The following is a 21,440-nucleotide window of genomic DNA, read 5'->3' on the forward strand; positions in this document are numbered from 1 at the left end:
TTTATGATTAGTTCTCATGATTTTTTTAAATACATATTTATATTCTTAGCATGGCTCTGATACTCCGTCGTACTTCTTGTTGTTGTTGTGTTTCTGTGCCATTGACGATATGAATAAGCCCACCTGGAGGCCCTGCGATCCGCCCGCCTCGCTGCACATTAACGCCTCTGAATGCCCTCGCCGAGCATGGCAGCGCCGCTGCCACCATGTGTTCACCTGCCTGGTCCTAATCGATATGCACTGTGTTCTCTGTTTTCTGTCTCTTATGCATGGTCCTCTCCCTTCACCCTCACCTTCCTCTTCCTCCCCTCCCTCCCCCCCTGCCCCCCCCCCCCCCCCACCCCCCGTGCATGGTGCACTACCTCCACCCAACCACCTACCCTACACCCCACAACCCTTCCCCGTCTCCCCCTCGCCATCACTGATTGGGCTGTATGTGTTGCTGCATGGCCTGTGGCCCCTCCCCCACACACCAGGACCACTCGGGCACTCTGGGCGCGGAAGAGTTCAAGGCCTGCCTGATCAGCCTGGGCTTCGATATCGCCAACGACGCGCAGGTATTTGATCGTAGCCACACTCCCGCAGTGCGAGGTTTAACTGAAGTTTTTTTTTTCTTTCTTTTCTCTCTTTTGCACTTTCCTCTGTTATCTCTCCATCCCTCTTATTACCTTTACTCTTCCTGTTTGAACTCTCTTCACTTTTTCCCCACCCTCTGCTTAAAAATCTTCTCACTCAAACCTTTCTTCTTCTCCTGGTTTCTTTTCCCTTCCCCTCCCTCTGCTGTACTTCTCCTCTCCTGCTGGTTTTGTTTGTCTGTCGCTGACCTTGTAGAAGAGAACAGGAATCATGGATGCAGAAGACTTCAAAACCTGCCTTATCTCCATGGGTTACAACCTGGTAAAGCATTGAGCACTCTTCAAGGATGAACATGTCTATGTGTGTGTGAGCCAGACCACTTGGAGTTGGTAATGGTTATAGATTTAATGAGATTTAAAATGAACAAAAAAGTGAACAACCTGGATGTCTTAGGGCTGCAGCTAATAATTATTTTAGTTATTGATTTATTCTGACGATTAATTGGATTTTAGAAAATTCCTTTAGTGAATGCTTGATCATTTGTAGCACAGGATGAATCTGCAGCTTAAAAAGCACTTCTAGCATCAACATGTGAGAGCACGTTCTTTTTGAGACCGTATTCTTCACGCAACGATTAATCGGTTGATAAATTATTTCAGTAATCGATTAATCACAATTTAGCTAATTTATTGTTTCAATCTTGTGTTAAATTATGTAATTTTCTGAAGAATTCTTCTTTTACATAGATGAAAATCTCTTCATCACAACCCGAAGTTTAAGGTGTAAATTCTCCGCCGTGTTTATGCACTTTGATTTTCCAGTTTTTGCGTGACATCGTCCGACTATCGCTGCTTTACCGTGACCTGTCTGTCGCCACTAGGGGGAAAACGAGTTCTCCCGCATCATGAGCGTAGTGGACCCCAACAGAATGGGCATCGTCACCTTCCAGGCCTTCATAGACTTCATGTCCCGCGAGACGGCCGACACCGACACGGCCGACCAGGTCATGGCGTCCTTCAAGGTTCTCGCTGGGGACAAGGTACGGCACTGCGGAGCTGCTCAGAAAACCCAATAAGCCCCCGCAGTACAACCAGATATCAATAGAGAGAAGAGATTAGTGAGATTTTATGTGACAGACCAACTCAAAATGTAAAGTGGAAAGGAAATAAAGTGGTTAATTTTTCTTAATTTGTCTGCAAAGTATGACATGCGTTTCTATTTATCCCCCCCAAATTAATATATTGCAGATTGTTGATCAGCCAGAAAACTGCAATCTGCGCACTGCAATGGAAGTTATGATAAATTAGTGTTTTTTGAGACTATATATCAATAATAACGTAATAATGCAAATTCACTGTCTCAAAGACCAATAAGCTTACATTTTGCAAAGAACTATAGAAGCACTAGAGCTGGATGACACATTAAATACTAAAAAATGCAATGCAACAACCAAAAACTATAAATAAAATGGATGCAATGAATCTACTGGACATAATCTGACATGACAAAACTGAACCTCGGTTTTTCCCGACTCTCTGCAGAACTACATCTTGGCTGACGAGCTGCGTCGCGAGCTGCCCCCAGACCAGGCCGAGTACTGCATCGCGCGCATGGCCCCCTACACGGGCCCTGACGGTGTCCCCGGAGCCCTGGACTACATGTCCTTCTCCACGGCTCTGTACGGGGAGAGCGACCTCTGAACACTGGCGTCGGGCGTCCTGACCCGGGACCATCCTCCCCCCTCTCCGTTCACCGCCACGTGCTCCGACTCGTCTCCAGCCTCCTGTCCAGCTGCGCTCATTTTGTTTTTTCTTTTCTTTTTTGTACGTTTCAGGCCTTATCTTTTTGTCAGTATCTTCCGTCACCTCTCACCTGACCGGCTTCGTCACCGCTCCTTCCTCCCCTCCCTTGGTCCGTCTTTGTTGTTTGCTTTTCATCGCAAAGCAGCGACTCTCCAGGTTTACATAGAGGGAGAGATAAAATGTGTTTTGTTTTTGTCATTGATTTTCTTCAGAAAAATGAATAAAGTTAACATATTTTATTATACTGAACAAAAAAAAAGGTATTTTTCTTCACCTGGTTAAATAAGAGACGAAAAATTGTAATAAAGAAAAAAAAAACACGTCTGTACTTTGTCGGTTTTTTATACAAGAACACATTGTATGTGTGTGTGTGTGTTTGTGATAAAAGAGTACACGCACTCATGAATTAATCATTTGAAAATTGCATTTTGTATCATATCAGGCAGCAAAAACAGAAGAAACCTGGTTTACTGGTTCAACAGGATATAGATCCTGTTAGGGTTTGATCAAGTTAATGTCCAGAACCAAATCCAATTGAAAATTTGTGGCAATATTTGAAAAGTGATGGTAGCTACCATCAGGCTCAGTCACATCCAATGTGGCTATTTTACAAATGAGAATAGGCAAAAAAATAAATAATAATAAAATTATCAGTTTGTACATTTGCAAAGCAGCTGGAAGAACAATTGAAAAACACTTCTTGAAATGAAAACTAGATTTGAAAAACACATCACTTTTTTCCACTGCACATTTCTGCACTCTTCTGTACTGGTGTTTCACATAAAAGCTACAAAAATACATTGAAGTTTTTATTTCCTACATTGGTGAATGTGAAAGTCTAAATCTGTGCATTTCCATTTTGGAATGAAACATTTCCTTTGTGCAACAATAATAAATTTTAAAAAACTCATAAAGTGATTTGATGACGCATATATAATTTTGTATGCGAAGCTGATATTTACTAACACACAGGTCCAAAATTCAGCGAAAGGGCAACAATGGGAACTAATATTCTTAAAGTTGTATCTATCCGGAAGATTTTGCTGCCGGACACAGAAAATCGCTTCCTCAGTTTTGACCTGTTCACCGGTGACAACAAAGGGTCATGTAGCTGAACAGAGACGTCATGTTTAGTTGGAAGACACTGCAGAGAAACAAAACCTTCAAGTATGGAGTCCCTATGCTGGTAAGAGTGATCTGGTCTGACGTCAGGAGATGTTACGCACGTGAACAGGTTGTGTTAGCAGTTAGCATTTACATAAATCTGCAGCTCTCTTTTAACACAGACAGAAATTTATTAGACGCGTTAACTCATTATTTTTCCGGTTTAGTATAGTAACATTTGATATATCTGTATTTTTTGACGGCATGCTGTGTCCTTTAGCCAAAGTGACCTTATGTAAAACTGCGGGGTGTAACTTTGCATCGTTATGTGTGTTTAAAGCAGTCGGCTATTAATGCCTGTTTGAAAAAAAAAAGAAAAACTAGTTTTGCATCACCATTGTAGCAATTCTAGTCAGTAATTGTCAACGTAAAAGTCACTAAAATGACTTTTTCGAATTGATTTTTTTTTTCGCTTTTTATACGTGTAAAAAACCCGAAAACGTTTTCATGCTGGACAGCTCCATGCATGATCTGAGTTTGGACCGAAACCAGAATGACAGCCCCACTCGCTCTTTGTTTGTGTCTTTCTTTCAGCTGCTGGTCATTGGTGGCTCCTTTGGCTTGCGGGAGTTTACTCAGATCCGTTACGATGCCCAGAAAATCAGAAAGCGGGTTTGTACCGAGATAATCTTCATTTAATTTCTCACGCAAAGAGAAAACTTCAAGACAGAAGGCCTGTGCAACACCGTTACCAGCGTGTGTACTCCTCCTAGTGGCTAGAGCTGAAACTGCAGCGTCTCGGTGTGCAGATTCGTGTGGCTAAATTCAAGCGAGGTCAGATCAAGTAGGGTTTTCCTATTTTATCTCTAAATAAGATTCGAAAACATTACAAGTAAATGAGGCTTGTTTGCTCGCAGTTCTGGTTATTGTTTATTCATCAGTGTTTTCTGAGGTAAGGTCTTTAATATTGAGGTAAGGTCATTTGAAATTTAGCATATTGATCATGTCATCAACTAGCATCACATTGTCCTCAACTGAATTTTAGTGTGGATGAGCTTTCAACAAACCTGCTCTTGTTTGAATATGTTTTAAAATGTTGTTAGCAGAAAGCAAAGTGAGTGTAGGAAACTTGGATAGGAAATTTAAGTTGAGACACTATACTAACTAGTACTAGTTCTACTAGTAGATCATTTCACTGAAAACATGGATTATAAGATTATAAGGCTTCTGACATGGAGGTTTCATTGTTTAGTATTTTTCTTGGATTTCTCATTATAGAAGATTTTGTTAATATAGAAGAGGATTCTATGAATTGTCTATTGTGTTTTAAAAGGAAGTACTCCCTCTTAATTGAAAACTGCAAAACGAAGTGAAAATAGGATAAATTCATCAATGAACCCCTGATATTTAGGAGGTTCCACCTTTTACAACGTTAAAAAAAAATACAAGGCTACAGAGTGAAAAGCAAAGTAATATTTCACAAAATAACAACCAATTAGTTAAAACAATGATTATGTAACCAGAAGGCGTTATGATCTGGCACTCAGTGCCCGCTGTCGCTCTGCCGTGGGCCTTGTTTCTGTGGCTCCCCTCTACTCTTTCTCACACACACACACACACACACACACACACACACACACACACCTTTTGCGAAGGTGAGTGCAGCACACGGACTCGCTCCAAACTCCCGCGGAGTCCAACTTCGCCTCCGCGTGTGTGGCCGCGCATGTGATTTAATGCGCTGAATATTTAAAGAGCGGAGACAAGGCGCGTTATTAAAAGCACTCTTACGATTTTTGCTTGCGTTGGTATCAGCTGATTACATTAGCCGGCTCTCTCTCAGACATCACATATGCTGAAACCACAGTCAGAGATTAAGTCCAGTGTGATTAAATTTGCATTTTGTCTTCAGTGATTTAATTTAGCCTGCAGGCTGGGATGAACTTCAAGGCTTTCATTCCTTGCTGAACTTTTTTACCTTTTATTGGCTTCATATTTGAGATGTTTTTGTATAAAGTACAGCTATTATACTGTTAATAAGATACTAATTTTTAAGGCTATTAATCCTCTAGTTTGACAGCTGGAAAATATTCTTTAAATAATTTATTAGCCGTGGTGTTGTAGGTCTAATTAGTCGGTCTTGGAATAGCAAAACTCATCTGTCACACACAGAAAACCCTCGGCTTTGTTACAGTGACATATTATGAACTCATTAAAAGTGATCCTCGTTTTGGACCCGCTCCTGACCAACGTCCTTTTTAATTGCAAAGTCCTGAACTTTTGACCACAAAAATAAAACTCTAAATAAAATCAAACTTTTATTATAGTTCTTTGTTTTGTCAAACCTTTTCAGATTGATGCTGAATCAATCAACTTATAAGGCAAATATAATAAATAGGTTCTTAATTTTGTTCTGACCCAAGTAACCTGGTTCTTTGCGAACTTGATAACTTGATCAATTTGATTGGCAGTCAATCAATTAGATGGTCAGATAACATCTCAATGAATTATTTTTAGCTTAACATGCATTCAAAAATTATGATTGTGAAACATGATAAAAAATGATTGGATTTAAACTTTTTTTTTTTATCTGACCAGAGTACCATCTCCTACATATCCACTGTGCCTCCAACATAGCTTGTGGCAAACGTCCATTATTTATTTAATTTTTTTTACCATCTTCTTCTGACTCTTCCAATTTATCAAATATATGTCCAGTTGAAAGAGCCTTGAACGTCTACCATCTTCATCCACTATTTACTCTTGGTCTGTTAAATACGCAGACGTGTGGCTGTAAAGGGACAAAATGGTAATAAATGGTTCTGCTGCTACGAAGAAACCTTTCCAGTTTTCATATGTTGTTTTTGAAGAAAATAGTCAAAGTTACCAGAGGAAAGCCTTACAGCAGAAATCTGCGACAGGAACAATAAAAACTGTCTCTCACTGTTTTGTCTTCCTGTCATCTTGCAGTTGGATCCTTCACTGGAGGCGAAGGTGAATCTGGAGAAGCAGGCCGTCATCCTGGAGGACGAGTATGAGGTAAGAGACGCTGGGGACGGCACGGCGACCAACACTCACCCGGATTAGCATCACAGTCAGAAAGTGAAAGTGATATATATATGAAGTCTAGTGTGGCGTCTGAAAAGTTTAATCTGTTTTTTAGTAGTCGAAAAACTTCCGTCCTGAAGTTAAAAAAAGAAAAGGTAGTTCATCCTTTTCTGTTTGTGTTTCCTTCCCAGAAGTTGAAGGAGATTAATTTGGACGAGTGGAAGAACATCCGTGGTCCCCGTCCCTGGGAGGAGTCCAGGGAGTACCAGGAGCAGCAGCGCAGCAATCTGAGTAAAACACACTGAGGCTCCGGCCCGAGCCCACCGCACGCGCTCACACAGACGCACAAAGATCACACCAGACAGCACAGGGGCCCGTGGAGACGGCGGCACCGATGTCTGGCCGTTCCGGACGCTGCGGCTCCGGAGCTCTGAGCACAGCTTGTAAGCCCTTGGCTCGCGTCGGGGCCCAAATCTTTGGAAAAGTTCATTTTGGAGAAAATCATGTTGGTTTCTTCTGGCTGCAACACCTTCAGGACTACTGGTGAAAAGTTTTTGCTTTTAAAATATTGTGGCGGACACAAACATATATATTGTACGTCAGGCTGTAGGCCCTTATTGTGAAGGGGAGAGAGCAGAAATGCAGAGCGTGTTGTTCTGTTCAAGGTTTTGTTTTGTGGTTGGAAGACATTGAGAATAAAGCAAGACTCAAAATGGTTTTTATCTCTTTTTGCTGATTTCCATATTGGTGACCTGATCATGATGTCAACCATATACTTTTTTTCTGAAAAAACTTGCCCAGGATGCTTTTTTTCCTCTTCTACAAAAGAAAATTAAATTCTGGAACCATCAGTTGAAAAGTGAAATAACCACATCTGTCCTTTTGAAATATGGATTCAGAGAGTAGGCCTTTCTACATGATTCATGCTTTCTTTGTAGATCGGAGATGCTGACTTCAGGATTCTTTCAATAATTCAAATATATTTCATGAAGACTTAATGAACACAAGAAATATAAACTAAAATTTCATCCTCAGATTAGAGAAATCCACAAAAACTAAACAGTCACTGAAATGTGTAAAGGACAACAGAGAAGGAGAGGCAAGAAAACTCTCTCTCTCTCTCTCTCTCTCTCTCTCTCATTTCATATCTATCTATAAATAGACGGCCGCCTGGCAGCTGAGGGGTAGTCCGCGCAGAACAAATGCAGCCTCTGGCTGTTTCACTTCATTCCCCACATAATGAGCCAGACGGAACAAGCGCAGATCACCGCCGTCACTTCCTCTCTCAGCCACCGAGCCAGAGAGGCAAGGGCCACACGTTGCCATGGAAACGTGGCTGCTGGGCGGAGGCGAGGAGGTGGAGGGTGGAGGCAGCTCTGCACACACACACCGAGACCCCCACTTACAGAGAGACAGACCAGGCAGACAGAGACAAACAGACAGACAGAGACAGACAGACAGGCAGACAGAGACAGACAGACAGAGACAGACAGACAGACAGACAGACAGACAGACAGGCCTTGCTGTCTCTAGATGTGAGTAGAGGAGCTCCAGAGTCCTGAACTGCCTCCCAGATGCAGTGGAGTCGGTGTGGGTGTGCGCGCTCACTCTTCGGAGGCAAACATCAGTCTTTGTGGCTCTCATCTGAGCTGAGAGCGCATACGTCGTGAACAGTCCGGGCCGGCGAGCTGGTGGCCATGTTCTCCTTTAGCATCGTTGCTTCCCGGGGAGGGTGTCTGAGGTCAGGGTTTTTAACAGCCTCTGTTGTGATTGTGTCTTCAGCAACAGTGGGACAGTGCAATGCAATGGAAAAGCTAGGGGCTGACCATTCTGTCGATTATTCTGATAATTAATTGAGTGAACAGACAAAAGAAATAGCATATTCTAGCCACTTAAGTTTATACCAAATTAAAATACAAAACATTATTTCATGCCCTAAAATGCAATAAGTTACGTTCTTTTAGTGTACGCTCAATCATTTGTATTAAATAACAGATCTGCGGCTGAATAAATAGTCAAATAAATACGTCTGTTTCACTTCACATATCTATAATGTTTAGTGCTGATCTATAAACTATTGTTTTCAATTAACTAATTCATAGCATAATAAGATGCCAAAGGGTAATAGAATCACTTTGTAGAATTTAAATAGGGTGAAGCTAAAAATAACACCACTTGAGAAGTTCTGGGTTGAAAATATGTTTAAAAAAGTTGTTTTTTTCATCTAAAATACAAAATTTCTATAGTTTCTGTGCAGTTTTGGGTTGATTAGTGTTTTGAATGTGGGGTTAATTCAGCAAACGGCGCATTTCAGAGTTAGTCACAATAGAACGGTTCATATCAAAACACAAAGCAGCAAATGCAATGCAGTCAAGTTTGATGTTTGTGGTTCTTCTCTGTGGTGTGGCTACAGTGAAAGTGCTGCTTTATTTGCATATGTGCAGAAAAGAATTCACATGCATTTTATCTGTTGCTGCATTGAAGGTTTTTGATCCAGAATAAGACGCGGGCCGGCTAATGTCTTGTTTTTCTCTTTAATTGTGGCACAACGAAACTGTCCACAGCTCTGGTTGGCAAACCTCACAACAATCAACAAGTTCGAGACGAAACAACGTGGAAGACGTGAAGCGAGTCCAGCTGGCCTAAAAATATTCTCCTGCCTTAAATCCGGGTCAGAGACTGTATTCAATCTACAGACTCAGAATCAAGTCAAACCTGACTCAGAACTTTTTTGGATTTGGCCTCCATCTTCATGCTGAAAATCTCGTTTAGAGGAATTATTATTATGATTATTATTATTATTTTTAAAACAAGCAAAAGTCTCCAAAACAGTGGAGCTGAGAGGGAAGCTACCACTCCAGCCGTGAAGGACTGGAGGAAGCTGAGAGGAAGTGTCCTCTGTGATCTGGATGATGCTCCCCTTCAGCCGGGCCTTCCCTTCATGAAGGTAAAATCGCGCGTCTCTACGCTCCTTGCTCTTTTCATTCCGGCTTCTCGGAGAGGGGTCGTGTTGTTTTGCTCTCTGTCTCACACACACCCTCCCCCCCCCCACACACACACACACACACCACACCTTCGCAGGGCGCTGCAAACACTCTCCAGTGACAGCAAATGGGCCCTGGGGTCTGAGGTCCTTTAATCGTGATGCGAGGCGACTCTTTACCTTTCTTCTTTCACAGCTTCACTATTCATTACTGACCGCTGTAAGTGGACGTGGCTCAGGGGTGATGTCAGGATCAGAGCGCCCACCTCCACCACCTCCACCTCCACCACCACCTCCACCTCCTCTCCTGGCCGGGGACTCGCATCCACCGGCTGCTGTTATTATTATGTTTTTTCCTGCTGAAGTGATTGCAGCTTCAAAATGATCAGCATGCATAAAGTAACCATGTGCTGTAGGGAGAGAGAAAGAGAGAAAAATACTAAATAAATACACAAAATGACAAAATGCTATTTACTGCTTTATATTCTCCACATGATTGGGCAAAAAGTTTAACTCAGTTCAATTCAAAAATACTCCACTGACCCCAAACTCTTCATAGAGGAAAGGTTTCTATTTAAAAAGTCTTTTTTTTTTCATAATGCACCATTTTCAGTCCACTATAGAGCTATAGTGAATAGAAAAATGCACATTTCTTTCCCTTTTCTTACGTCTCTTTAATGAACTCGCCATCGTCTGCAGCAGAGGTTGCATCTGAAAACTATTCTAACATCAACATGTGAACAGCTCAGCCCTTTCTGCTCGACTTCAACGTAGTGTAAGGCTGAGCTGGTGTTTTTTTTGTTCTTTTTGGATTAACTGATTAATATATTGGATATTACAATTTTTGTGCTTCATCATTTGAACCATCATTAAAACCGACACCGGAGGAGTTCCGGGCGGAACATGTTCACAGTGTGAAAGGTTTTCTTTTTTTTATCTTGAATGCAAAATGTACGTTTTTATTCAGTTTTGGCTTTGTTACTGCCGCAGGCGTGTTGTTCTTTCAGCAAACAGCTTTCTTTAATGATTAATTGATGACTAAATCAGTTGACGATTATTTCAATAATCGATTAATCGCGATTAAATTTACCATTCCAGTCACAAACACAACCGCAGTGTGATGTACTCTGATGAAAGAAGCGAGAATCGGTCAAGAACTCCAATCATATCCAGTCATACAACGCAGGCTGGACATAAATCTATCCGGAGTGTAAACAGCTGTCACATTCCTTCACTTAGATATGAAAACTTCATTAAGAAAAACCCAATTATATCCAGACATGAGGAGCCTGACCGGACCGGCTCATCATGCACTCTGCCCACTGGGCGAGTGATTGTTGACGACTTCCCTACTCACAAGCATACAAATCTGAACAAGTTATTAGGATTCTGTAATACAGTGCCGGGCTGTGTCATTAAAAATCGGAGCCAATTGATTTTTCCCGCTTTCCAAAGGAAAACGGGACTCACCGAGCGGGACGGGCCGTCGCAAGTCTCACTGCGTTGCTCCAGAAACAAATTAACAACCGTCCATTATTTATCAGGAACTAATTATTTCAAAAGGCTTTTAAAAATTGGAATTAATTTTGCATTGGGTTTGGTTTTACCCTGGGAGGTTTTTTATTTTGTTTTTTTTTTTGTCTGACATCTCAATTAGAGGAGAAAATGCATCTCAGTTTGAAAAGGGAGGTCAGGCCTTGTTGGCCGTTTGGACGCAGGAGCCGTAGTCTGTGGCATCCGCAGAACATTTTCATGGCAGTGGACAGACTGGGCCAGTAAATACATAAATAAAATATATACTTTCAATAAATACATAAATTCCTACTGATTTTAAATATTTATTGATATATTTATCCGGCTTTACATTTTTATATGTATGTTTTTGATAGAAGGAGATCACTGTATGCCTTGTGTTCCCCTGGATTTTCCCGGCAGCCTTTAGGGTGGTCAGCGTTTTTTCCCAGATGGGGCTGTGGCCCCCCCTTGGGAACGCCACTGTGTTATTTACTATAATCTGCAGGCGGCTGACCCAGTATTCTTCTTCTTCTTTCATGTGTTTATTTTAGCATCAGAGTTGAAAGTCTGACTCTCCTCCCCTCCCTCTCAGTTTTTGGGTTGCTGGCTTCTCTCGCTCAGCTGATGGTGACGTAGCTGCGTGGAATCGGAAGAGTGATTTTTATTTATTTATTTATATATTTACTTATTTTTATTCGACCAGAGAAGAGCTGTGAGTGTGTATGCGTGTGTGCGTGCGCGTGTGTGTGTACATGCGTGTGTGTGTGCGTGTATGTGGGTGTGTGTGCGTGTGTTTGGGGGGGAAACCATTTCACACGTTTAACGCGTGAGGGTACACGGCTCGGGCTTCTCAACAGAGGATGACAATCCACAGGAGGAAACACGCACACACACACACGAGCGCACGCAACCCGGCGGTCCTCTCTCAGATGCGCAAAGTACGCTTCGCCGAGGTGCGCAACCTCCAGCAGCGCGCAGCTCTGCGCGGCAACTTCGCCGAACACGCAGCGGGTGAAGAACTGCGGTCGTTAACAGGGTATCGATTGCGGTTTGTCACCGGCGCTTGAAAGCCAGGCTTTTCCTCCACGTCCGCGGGAGAGGCGTCATCATTTCCGACGCTGTCGCGGAGGAGAGGAGAAGGAGGAAGAAGAGGAGCAGGAGGAGGAGGAAGAAGAGGAGCAGGAGAGCGCTGATTCACGGCTTGCAGGAGGAGGCAGAGACGCTCGGACGGGCTCAAGAAGGAGGAGGAGAAGAAGGGAGAGGCGGAGGAGGAGGAGGAGGAGATCCATCTCCCACCCAGCGTGCGGTCCTAAAATACCGAGCCACTCGCCTCCTCCTCCCTCGTTACTGACAGCCCCGCTACCCACCGGCCCCGTCCTGTTCCGGCCGGGGGAGGATTCCGGGGAGGAAGGGCGCCACGGCAAGGAGAAGACGAAAGGCGATCGCCCTCCCCTTTGGCCCGGTTCGATCCGACACATTCGGCAGCACCGTGGGCAGGCCGGGGGGCGCGAGGGGGTGCGTGGGGCGGGGGACGGGGATGGGGGGGGGGAGGACCCGCACGCTCCCTCTTGTTCATGAGGACGACACGGCAGCCTCGCGGTGGGATCGTGGTGCGCGGATTATTTTAGGACCAGCTCGGCGAAAACAACAACAACAACAACAAGAAGAAGAAGAATCAGAAGACTAATAGTAATAAGAATAAAGGGGGCGGACGGGAGCTGCTGAGCTGTCTCTACATAAACTCACTCACATACAGATCCAGGTGAGTAATAATGAACACGCAGCCGTGCAAAGTGATACACATTAAAATAATCATAATAACAAAAAATTAAATCAATGTTTTCTAGATGCACATGTAGAAACGATCACATTAGAGAGTGATGATGATGATGATGAGGGTGGTGGTGGTGATGATGATGATGATCTGAGCTGGATGTACTCCATCAGCCCGCACGCGCTTTCAATCTGACCATCAAGCTGCAGACGTGATCCGTTACAACCGAACCGGCTCGGATGGATTCGTGATATTCTGTCTAAATGGGTGGGACAGTCAAATAACTCAGAGAAAACTGGAGTTTTTATTTTTATTCATTTATTTCATCATCATCATCATCATTATTATTATTATTATTATTAATATTATTATTAATTCATTGTCTGCGCTTCTCCTAGTTGATGGGAGAGAACACACACACGCACACACACACACACACACACACACACACACACACACACACACACACACACACACACACACACACACACACACACACACACACACACACAGAGGCCTGCCTGCATCCTATAATTGGCTAAGTTACGGTGCGGACCTATGGGTGCTCCAGCAGGGGGATTCCCCCCTCCCTTCGTGGAGGCGATGGCATCCGGCCCTCATGATGATTAATCAGCGACAGCTGAGGCTCTCGGTGTGTCTGCTGAGTCCATGTTTACGCGCGTCTCAAATAGCCTCTTTAAACGAGACCCACCTCCCAAAATAGGGTGAAATGGTGGTGATGGTGATAGTGGTGATGGTGGAAGGAAGGGATCTGCGCGCAGATCGCGCCGCTCGGAGCCATGGAGCAGTATGCCGAGCGCACAGCGACCTCTGGAACATGAGCATAAATCAGTCAGATAAATACATGCAAACAGCTAATAGTGGCTGTCTGAAGTTACACATTGGTGTACCGGCTTCATTTGGGTAGGTACCGGTGAAAAGTGTGAAAGGAAAATGTAGGGATGTAGTTTTAGCAGCTCGAAATAAATCTTTTAGATTCCAGAAATGTTTAGAATGTGCTTAGGCTACAAATTTATATGAAGTCTGACTGTATATGCACTTTTAATTAGGTTTTTGGCAGGAGTCAGTTATCAGCAGTGGCAGGCTTTAACATGGGTCAAATGGGCAGTTGCCCAGGGAGGCAGTAGAAGAGGGGCGGAGATGTATATTTCTACTGCTATTGTGCACATGCAGAGTGGGATCAATATGGTCTTTTCTACTTTTAAACTTTAATGTAAAAGTATATATATATATATATATATATATATATATATATATATATATATCATGATTATAGAGGCAGTCAGCGTTGAGTTGGCGTTAAGTTGTACAGACGTTCTGTCTCCCATTTGTTGCTATGCTGCTGGAAAACTGGCTGAAAGAATGCTCCTTTACTTTTCTTACACTTTCACTCTGAATTTACATCCAGTAAGCTCTGAGCTGGTCAGCTAGCTCTTCTTGCTGAAATGCGGTGGATTGACATCCAGCTTTTAAAAGGTTTGGTGTGAATTTAAAGCTGCCGCAACAGCAGGACAACATTGGTTATTTATGACAGCCACCTTGCTCCCCTCACTGCCTGCCTGCCTGCTACTGATTGCTTGCTTTTTTTTGTCTCTGTGACACGTTCAAAACTGGCGATTCTGTTTTATAAATCAATCTTACTTTAAACTTCTCCACATTTTTGTCCCCATATGTTTATCCTTATGTTGAGATTAAATTACACGCGAGGAGATCCTATTTACCAACAAGGCACCTGAAGTTGCAGTGGATTTTATTTATGGGTGCTTGCATCAAAGAGGACGATGCCACACTTTTCAGCTTCCATTTAGTCATTATTTTGAAGCCGTTTTACTTCCTCTTGACAATCGTGCACTGCTTTGTGTTGGCCTGTCATTTAAAATCCAAATGAAACTAAAGGCAAACTATAAAAAATAAAAAAAATTGTGAGAGCATCAACAGTAAATACAGCAAAATGGATGAAACATTATCTAACTCAGTCATCCAATCAGACAGTTGGTGGCTCCTGACAATCTGAGTGACTGTTAGAGTTAACTTGTTGAAGTCCGGTTCCGTTTATACAAAAACACACATTAGATTCTGATTATGGTTTATAACGATAGCAATAACTGAGAAAGATGTCAAAGGAAATGATCTTATTTCTGCAGCTGCACCGACTTTCAGCTCTGTTCTCATTGCTTTTATTTTTTCCAGCAAAAAAAAACCCCAACAAAAAACCCAAAACCATTAATTGGACCCTGCTTTTAAAACAGATGGACGGGAATAACATAAGACTGCTGCGTAAAGGTCAGTTTGGTGACCCATTTTAATCCTTCCCATTCTGACTTTGCATCACATTAAGAGGCCGTTTCTTTTCTGTCACAGTCAGTAAATACACACTGCGTTCCAAGTACGTTTGCAGGTCTGTCATCATTATTAATTACAAATCCAACAAGAATCCGACGTGGTGATATTGCATCATTGTCTGAATATTGTCTGAATATTGTTACTATTGTGATGCTGAGCACACTGCGTTTCTGTCAAAAAGCTGCAATATAACCATTGTGTGTTTTCAGTTGTTTCTCTGTGGCTTTATTGCAGCGTCTGCATCACCTAATAAAAGCAGGTTTGCGAAGAAGCAGGCCGGTCAGCGTCACCGTTACCCACTGCCTCTCAGTGCCTTCTGCTTCTCTGAAAGTAGTGCTTGAGGAAAACACAGTGCCTTCGTTTTATTCTGATCACTTTCCAGGAAGTAAACAAACATTTCCTTTTATGCGAAATTCAACCTTTGCTTTAATTAATAAGTCACACCTCATTCACACGGTTCCTCCCCTGTTGTGCTTGTTTGTGCTCTGCACTGCTGATTCTCTCAGGGATTGTATAGCTGGCTGCAGTCCACGGTGATGGCTCTGCTGATTCAGGAAAATATAAGTTCCTCGTCTCCAGCATGGGCTGCAATTCACTGTCATTCTTTTGTTTCCTCCTCCTGGTGTGTATATTGAAATCTACCATCAAAATCTAAATCTAAATAATCAGGCATAACTGAGGTGACAGTCTTTGTGATAAATCCCAGCCGTTCGAATGTGCATTGAGTTCAGGATGATCAAGTGTTCATTACTCTCCCCCTGCCACTGGCTTCAGCCGTTAGCATTAAAAGAAGAGTGAAGATTTTACTGTTAAGGGTCTTGGAAGTGCATTAGATGCTTTGATTGAGCTTTTTTGAATTTGGGCAACGTCTGAACTGTTCTCGGAAGACTTCTTTCCTATTGTTGACTTAAGTTTCAGTGTGTCTTTTGATGAGCTTTTGTGTTTCTGCTGGTTGTCACGCTCTCACAGTTGGGACAGTTCTTCACTGCTGAGTGAGTCATTTTCTTCTGAGCCGAGTGCTATCCCAGAGATTTCAAATAATAAGCACCACTGGATGCATACGCCTGACTCAATTAAACTTTGTCCACGAAATATTACTTTGAGGTCAAAAAATTGTGTGTGAAGACCTTCATTTTCTATCTCACTGGTAACGTCTAGTATTATATTCAACACTGAATTTGGGTTGAATTTCTCAAATATTCACAGATCCTGAACTTTTTCACAATCTATCACATTTGATCTCTTTATTGGCGACAAAACGATAGAGCATCTAGAAGAGAAATGGGAAGTTGAATAAAAAAGAATTCATACAGTGTTTTCCAATTGTCTTTCCAGATAAACCTGAGAAGTGATATCCACATGTATTTAGCCCCTTCTACTTGCTTCCTCCTAAGTAAAACCCAGTTTTTCTCCATTGGCTTCAGAAATCCCCTAACTAGTCAATAGAGTACATTTATGTATAATTTGTTCTCACTATAAGCATAGCTGCTATGTGTTAGATAAAACTGGTGGACTAGTGGTTTCTTGAAACTGGAAGCAATAAAAACCAAGACGTGGTTGTCTTGGTCTTGGTGCAAAGGGCAAAGATTTAGAAGAATGGTTAGCTGTGCTCTCTACAAATTTGCCGTTCATGGAAGTGTAAAATAAACAAAATACACGCGATGTCTCCATTGCAGTTTGCTAAAGGTAGTGTAGGAAACAGGAAAGATGTAGATGTAGATCACTGTGTGCGGCCAGATATTAAGATTTTCAGCCTGCAAGCAAAACTGTTGGTGTCACTCTCAACACGCACCAATAGGGAAACACAATGATGGCAACATCATTGACACAACACAGAAGTTGGTCAGAACTGATGGGAAGGAGCTAAATACAAGCCAATACTGAAAAAAAAACCCAAGTCTCAAGATGTTGATAGTTCAAAGGCTTGAGATTTAGGTTTGCCTGACAACTGGACAACAAGCCTAAACATACAGCAAAAGCTGCAACAGTTGAAATCAAAGCCTTTTAATCAAGAATCTGCGGCAATACGAGAGAATTCCTTCTCTCTGGCACTCTTTGTTCAATCTCAATTCAGTCAATAAATACACACTGCATTCCAAGTAAGTGTGCAGGTCTGTAATCATTATTACTTACAAATCCAACAAGATTCCAACGTGGTGATGTTGGTTCATTGTAGTTGTCTTTGTCTGAATGTTGTTACTATTGTGATGCTGAACACATTGCATTTCCATGCAAAAACTGCACTATAACCATGGTGTCTTTTCTGTTGTTCCTCTTTGGCAGGTGGTGGGTGGAAAAAAGAACAGACCAGTGCTGGATCCCAGAGGGACTGTTAGTGTTGCAAGGCCCCTTAAGACGAAGAAGGGTGCATGGAGGGTTCAAGGCCTCTCAAACTAGGGACATCAGCCTGCCTCTGGTTGGGGCTGGTCTCTGTGGCTGTAGCTTTCCTTTGTACAGAGGCCCGGACTACTCCCAGCCCTTTACTCAGCCCCAACAATGCCACCTGCAAGGGCAATTCAAAATGTCAAACAGGGATCATCCTCCCCATCTGGTATCCCGAGGATCCGTCCATGGGAGACAAGATTGCTCGGGTCATAGTCTATTTTGTGGCCATGATCTACATGTTTCTTGGTGTGTCCATCATTGCCGACCGTTTCATGGCAGCCATTGAGGTCATCACCTCCCAAGAAAGAGAAATTGTCATCAAAAGGCCCAATGGAGAAACAACGACAACCACAATTCGGGTGTGGAATGAAACAGTTTCCAACCTTACTCTCATGGCCTTAGGCTCATCTGCCCCCGAGATTCTGCTCTCTGTGATTGAAGTTTGCGGTCATGAGTTCAAATCTGGTGAACTTGGTCCATCGACAATTGTTGGCAGCGCAGCCTTCAACATGTTTGTCATCATTGGCCTCTGTGTGTCCGTCATTCCCCAAGGTGAAGTGCGCAAGGTCAAACACCTGAGAGTTTTCTTTGTCACTGCAGGCTGGAGTATCTTTGCTTACATCTGGCTCTACATGATCCTGGCTGTTTTTTCTCCTAATGTAGTCCAGGTCTGGGAAGGCCTCGTCACACTATCCTTTTTTCCCATATGCGTCCTACTCGCCTGGGTAGCAGACAGACGACTGCTCTTCTACAAGTTTATGCATAAGAAATATCGCACTGACAAACACAGGGGTGTGATTATTGAGACAGAAACAGAACGCTCCAAAGGGATTGAGATGGACGGCAAGATGGTCAACTCTCACTTCATGGATGGAAGTGCAACCAGCAATCTGATTGGCTTGATTGAGAGCAAAGAGGTAGATGAGTCCCGTCGGGACATGATTCGGATCTTAAAGGACCTAAAGCAGAAGCACCCAGAGAAAGATCTTGATCAGCTGGTTGAGATGGCTAATTACTACGCTCTCTCACATCAGCAAAAGAGCCGTGCCTTCTACCGTATCCAGGCCACTCGAATGATGACCGGCGCTGGGAATATCCTGAAGAAACATGTAGCAGAACAAGCAAAGAAGAGTGCCAGTGTGCAAGAGGTGCACGTGGAGGAACCCGAAGAGTATGTGTCTCGGATAGCATTTGAGCCTGCTGCCTACCAGTGCCTTGAGAACTGCGGTGCTGCCATCCTGACTATCACCAGAAAGGGTGGTGACATCAACAAGACGATCTACGTGGATTATAAAACAGAAGATGGCTCGGCTAATGCTGGAGCAGACTACGAGTTCACAGAGGGCACAGTGGTGTTCAAACCAGGGGAGATCATCAAAGAAATAAGCATTGGCATCATCGACGATGACATCTTTGAAGAGGACGAGCACTTCTTTGTGCGTCTCAATAATCTTCGGGTCTTGGAAACTGAAGACGAGGTGTTGTCTGCCAACAGTCTCCCATACCCAAAGGCCACCCTAGGATTTCCCACTGTGGCTACGGTGACTATACTGGATGACGATCATTCAGGCATTTTCACCTTTGAGAGTAGCTCAGTTCACGTCAGTGAAAGCATCGGCATTATGGAAGTGAAAGTGCTGAGGACTTCTGGAGCAAGGGGAACTGTCATTGTGCCTTATCGCACAGTGGAGGGACTTGCCAAAGGCGGAGGGGAGGACTTTGAAGACACCTATGGAGAACTTGAGTTCAAAAACGACGAGACCTGGTAAGAAGAATCCTCTTCTTTTTGTAGCAGTTAGTTTTCTATGAAGTATTATTGGCTCATGTTCGTTGGTCAGTGGCTGATTATTACGAATCAAGGGTTTTAGATCTAAAATACAATGTGTTTTGGACTCATAATTAACTAATATAACTTGAGAATTATTTCTTTGACAATTGTAATTTCAATTTTATTTTGCATTTAAACATGGATAAGCTTCACTGTCAATGATGTAAGATTTAGTTCTCTTCAGCAGCCTGTTGGAAATGGCATTTTGTTTTGATCCAAAGGTTCAGCTCATCCTTTGACACACAATAATACAAATGTTACCTATTCATGTGGCATTTCTACTCACCACTTTGTGAACTTTGACTCCCTGTTTTGCTCTCATTAGTTAGACAGCAAACACACTCATCTAACGCTTGTTTTTTTTTTTCTGTGCGGAGAGTTTTCCTCTCATCAAACAGCTTTGGCAGCAGCCGTCTGTTTTTCATGTGCTGGAGATTCCAGGCAAGCATGGAAACAGGAAGTCCTGAAGTAACCCTCTCTTTGACCTTCAACTCCCTGCTGCTTTGTTTTCTCCATCCCCAGAGTTTTGCACGTTTCAGTTTTTCCCTGTGTTCTCTTCATGCCTTGTCAACTTTCCTCTGACGAAAAAAATAAATAAAATAAAAGCAGAGAGGATGGATGGAAGCCTATTTAGAAGAGAAATTCACTTCCAAGGTCAAAGGTCTGGCTTTGATTTATGTAATCAGTGTGTGACAGTGTTTTGCGTTTGATGGTGGATGGCGCTGAAATGAATTATGACACGTGAAGATTTAATTTCTTCTGAGCGGAGCCGTCAATAAAAATCCTGTGATTGGTAATGATGTCTTATGTAAAGTGGGTATGTTATACGGTCTTGTCAGCTAAACCGTCTGCCTGCGATACTGGACTACAACAAACACAGCCAAGCAACATTTGGCGGTGTGAAAATGATCGTAGCAAACTGTGCTGTAGCACAGAGAGCGTTTGTCGACTGGACAGCATTTCAGCGCCCGTTCGTGAGACATTAGGATTCTGGCGTCTCTGGAATGCAGCTTCACAGGGACTCGTGTTGAACACGTTGACCTACAGCCACTTAACCACAGAGACAAGTGTCTGCTGTTCCCCGATTCTCTACCAAATGGACCTGACTGGCAGCGACTGGGCTGCAGTGTGAAGGCTGAGACAGCCCCGGAGAACAATGGCAGGGGGATGAGTGTTGGGTGATCAGCATGCTCCAGGGACCTGCTGAGCACTCTGGATTTTACTTGATTTATGTGGGAGAGGCTTTTGGGTTGGACCTGAAGGCTGCTGAGGGAGTACAAGGAGGAGATGTGGCGATGTAGTTGTGATGATGATGGTTTATTGATCTGCTTGCTGTGTTGCATAACGTGCTGAATGTTGGAGTCTCATATAATGCCGCACTTCTCTACCGGGGTGATGTAAATCCAAGAAAAAAAAAGGCATCTTGTAATTGGTTATGTCAGAGATCTTGAATATAATCAGATTGCATAATAATTTGCTGAATATTTAGTGAGGAAAGAATGACAAAATTACAGAGCGCTATTGAGGAACACTTGTCTTTCCTTAGAAAAACGGTGTAGTTAATAACCAATGTGTTCAGTGGCAGGGCAACTTATTAGCAAAGAAAGCGATAACATCTCTCTCTGGATTCGGCTGCTGCGCATCAGAATGACTGGGCTGAATCAATTTTGACGCCAATGGGTTTGAACTGCGCTTTTGCAGAGCTTCCAACACTCTTAAATCGTAAAAACCAAAAGAGAAAATTATCTATTCTTTTCCCCCCCAAAAAAAGGAAAAAAAGCTGCCAAAGAATATGGTTTTATCAGCAATCGTGCCAAAAGTTCGACAGGAATATTTCCCAAATATTGATTTTCTCAGGGAAAAGAAATATTTCGAGAATTCACAGAAGACAAAAAGACGTTGGTTCTTCTGCAACCTAAAAACTTCTCCTTAGAGTCATTTTTCTCTCTCGGTGGGACAAAAAGATTGTTATAAAACATGTTTGCCTCCGCTGCCCTACATTCATATTTAACCAGGGAAATGTTATATTTTCTCTTGCCAGAAGGAATTCCTCTGTTACAA

General features: G+C 42.9%; 3 protein-coding genes across 8 annotated transcripts in view; all 3 read left to right on the forward strand.

Annotated features, from left to right (window-relative positions):
• actn1 (actinin, alpha 1) overlaps nucleotides 1-2,698 on the forward strand; it is a 54,453-nt gene extending 51,755 nt beyond the window's left edge. For 2 of the 5 annotated variants that reach the window (XM_055038026.1, XM_055038025.1), the window contains exons 19-22: nucleotides 477-557; nucleotides 832-897; nucleotides 1,457-1,615; nucleotides 2,118-2,698. In XM_055038026.1, the coding sequence (XP_054894001.1) occupies nucleotides 477-557; nucleotides 832-897; nucleotides 1,457-1,615; nucleotides 2,118-2,276 (465 nt within the window). In that variant the 3' untranslated portion in view covers nucleotides 2,277-2,698. The remainder of the gene's footprint in view (nucleotides 1-476; nucleotides 558-831; nucleotides 898-1,456; nucleotides 1,616-2,117) is intronic. The other 3 variants (XM_055038029.1, XM_055038028.1, XM_055038027.1) reach the window with 2 other exon arrangements.
• A 723-nt stretch (nucleotides 2,699-3,421) lies between these two features.
• LOC129365110 (cytochrome c oxidase assembly protein COX16 homolog, mitochondrial) lies at nucleotides 3,422-7,246 on the forward strand. Its single transcript, XM_055038044.1, has 4 exons — nucleotides 3,422-3,564; nucleotides 4,077-4,154; nucleotides 6,453-6,521; nucleotides 6,722-7,246. Exons 1-4 carry the CDS (start codon nucleotides 3,505-3,507, stop codon nucleotides 6,833-6,835), a joined length of 321 nt encoding a protein of 106 aa, XP_054894019.1. The 5' UTR covers nucleotides 3,422-3,504; the 3' UTR covers nucleotides 6,836-7,246.
• Nucleotides 7,247-12,582: 5,336 nt separating this feature from the next.
• The window catches only part of slc8a3 (solute carrier family 8 member 3), a 103,504-nt gene continuing 94,646 nt past the window's right edge, over nucleotides 12,583-21,440 (forward strand). For both annotated transcript variants that reach the window (XM_055038023.1, XM_055038024.1), the window contains exons 1-2: nucleotides 12,583-12,790; nucleotides 17,450-19,316. In XM_055038023.1, coding sequence (XP_054893998.1) covers nucleotides 17,536-19,316 — 1,781 coding nt within the window. In that variant the 5' untranslated portion in view covers nucleotides 12,583-12,790; nucleotides 17,450-17,535. The remainder of the gene's footprint in view (nucleotides 12,791-17,449; nucleotides 19,317-21,440) is intronic.

This window comes from Poeciliopsis prolifica, unplaced genomic scaffold, assembly GCF_027474105.1.
Source record: "Poeciliopsis prolifica strain line A6 unplaced genomic scaffold, Auburn_PproV2 SCAFFOLD013, whole genome shotgun sequence".
NCBI lineage: Eukaryota > Metazoa > Chordata > Actinopteri > Cyprinodontiformes > Poeciliidae > Poeciliopsis > Poeciliopsis prolifica.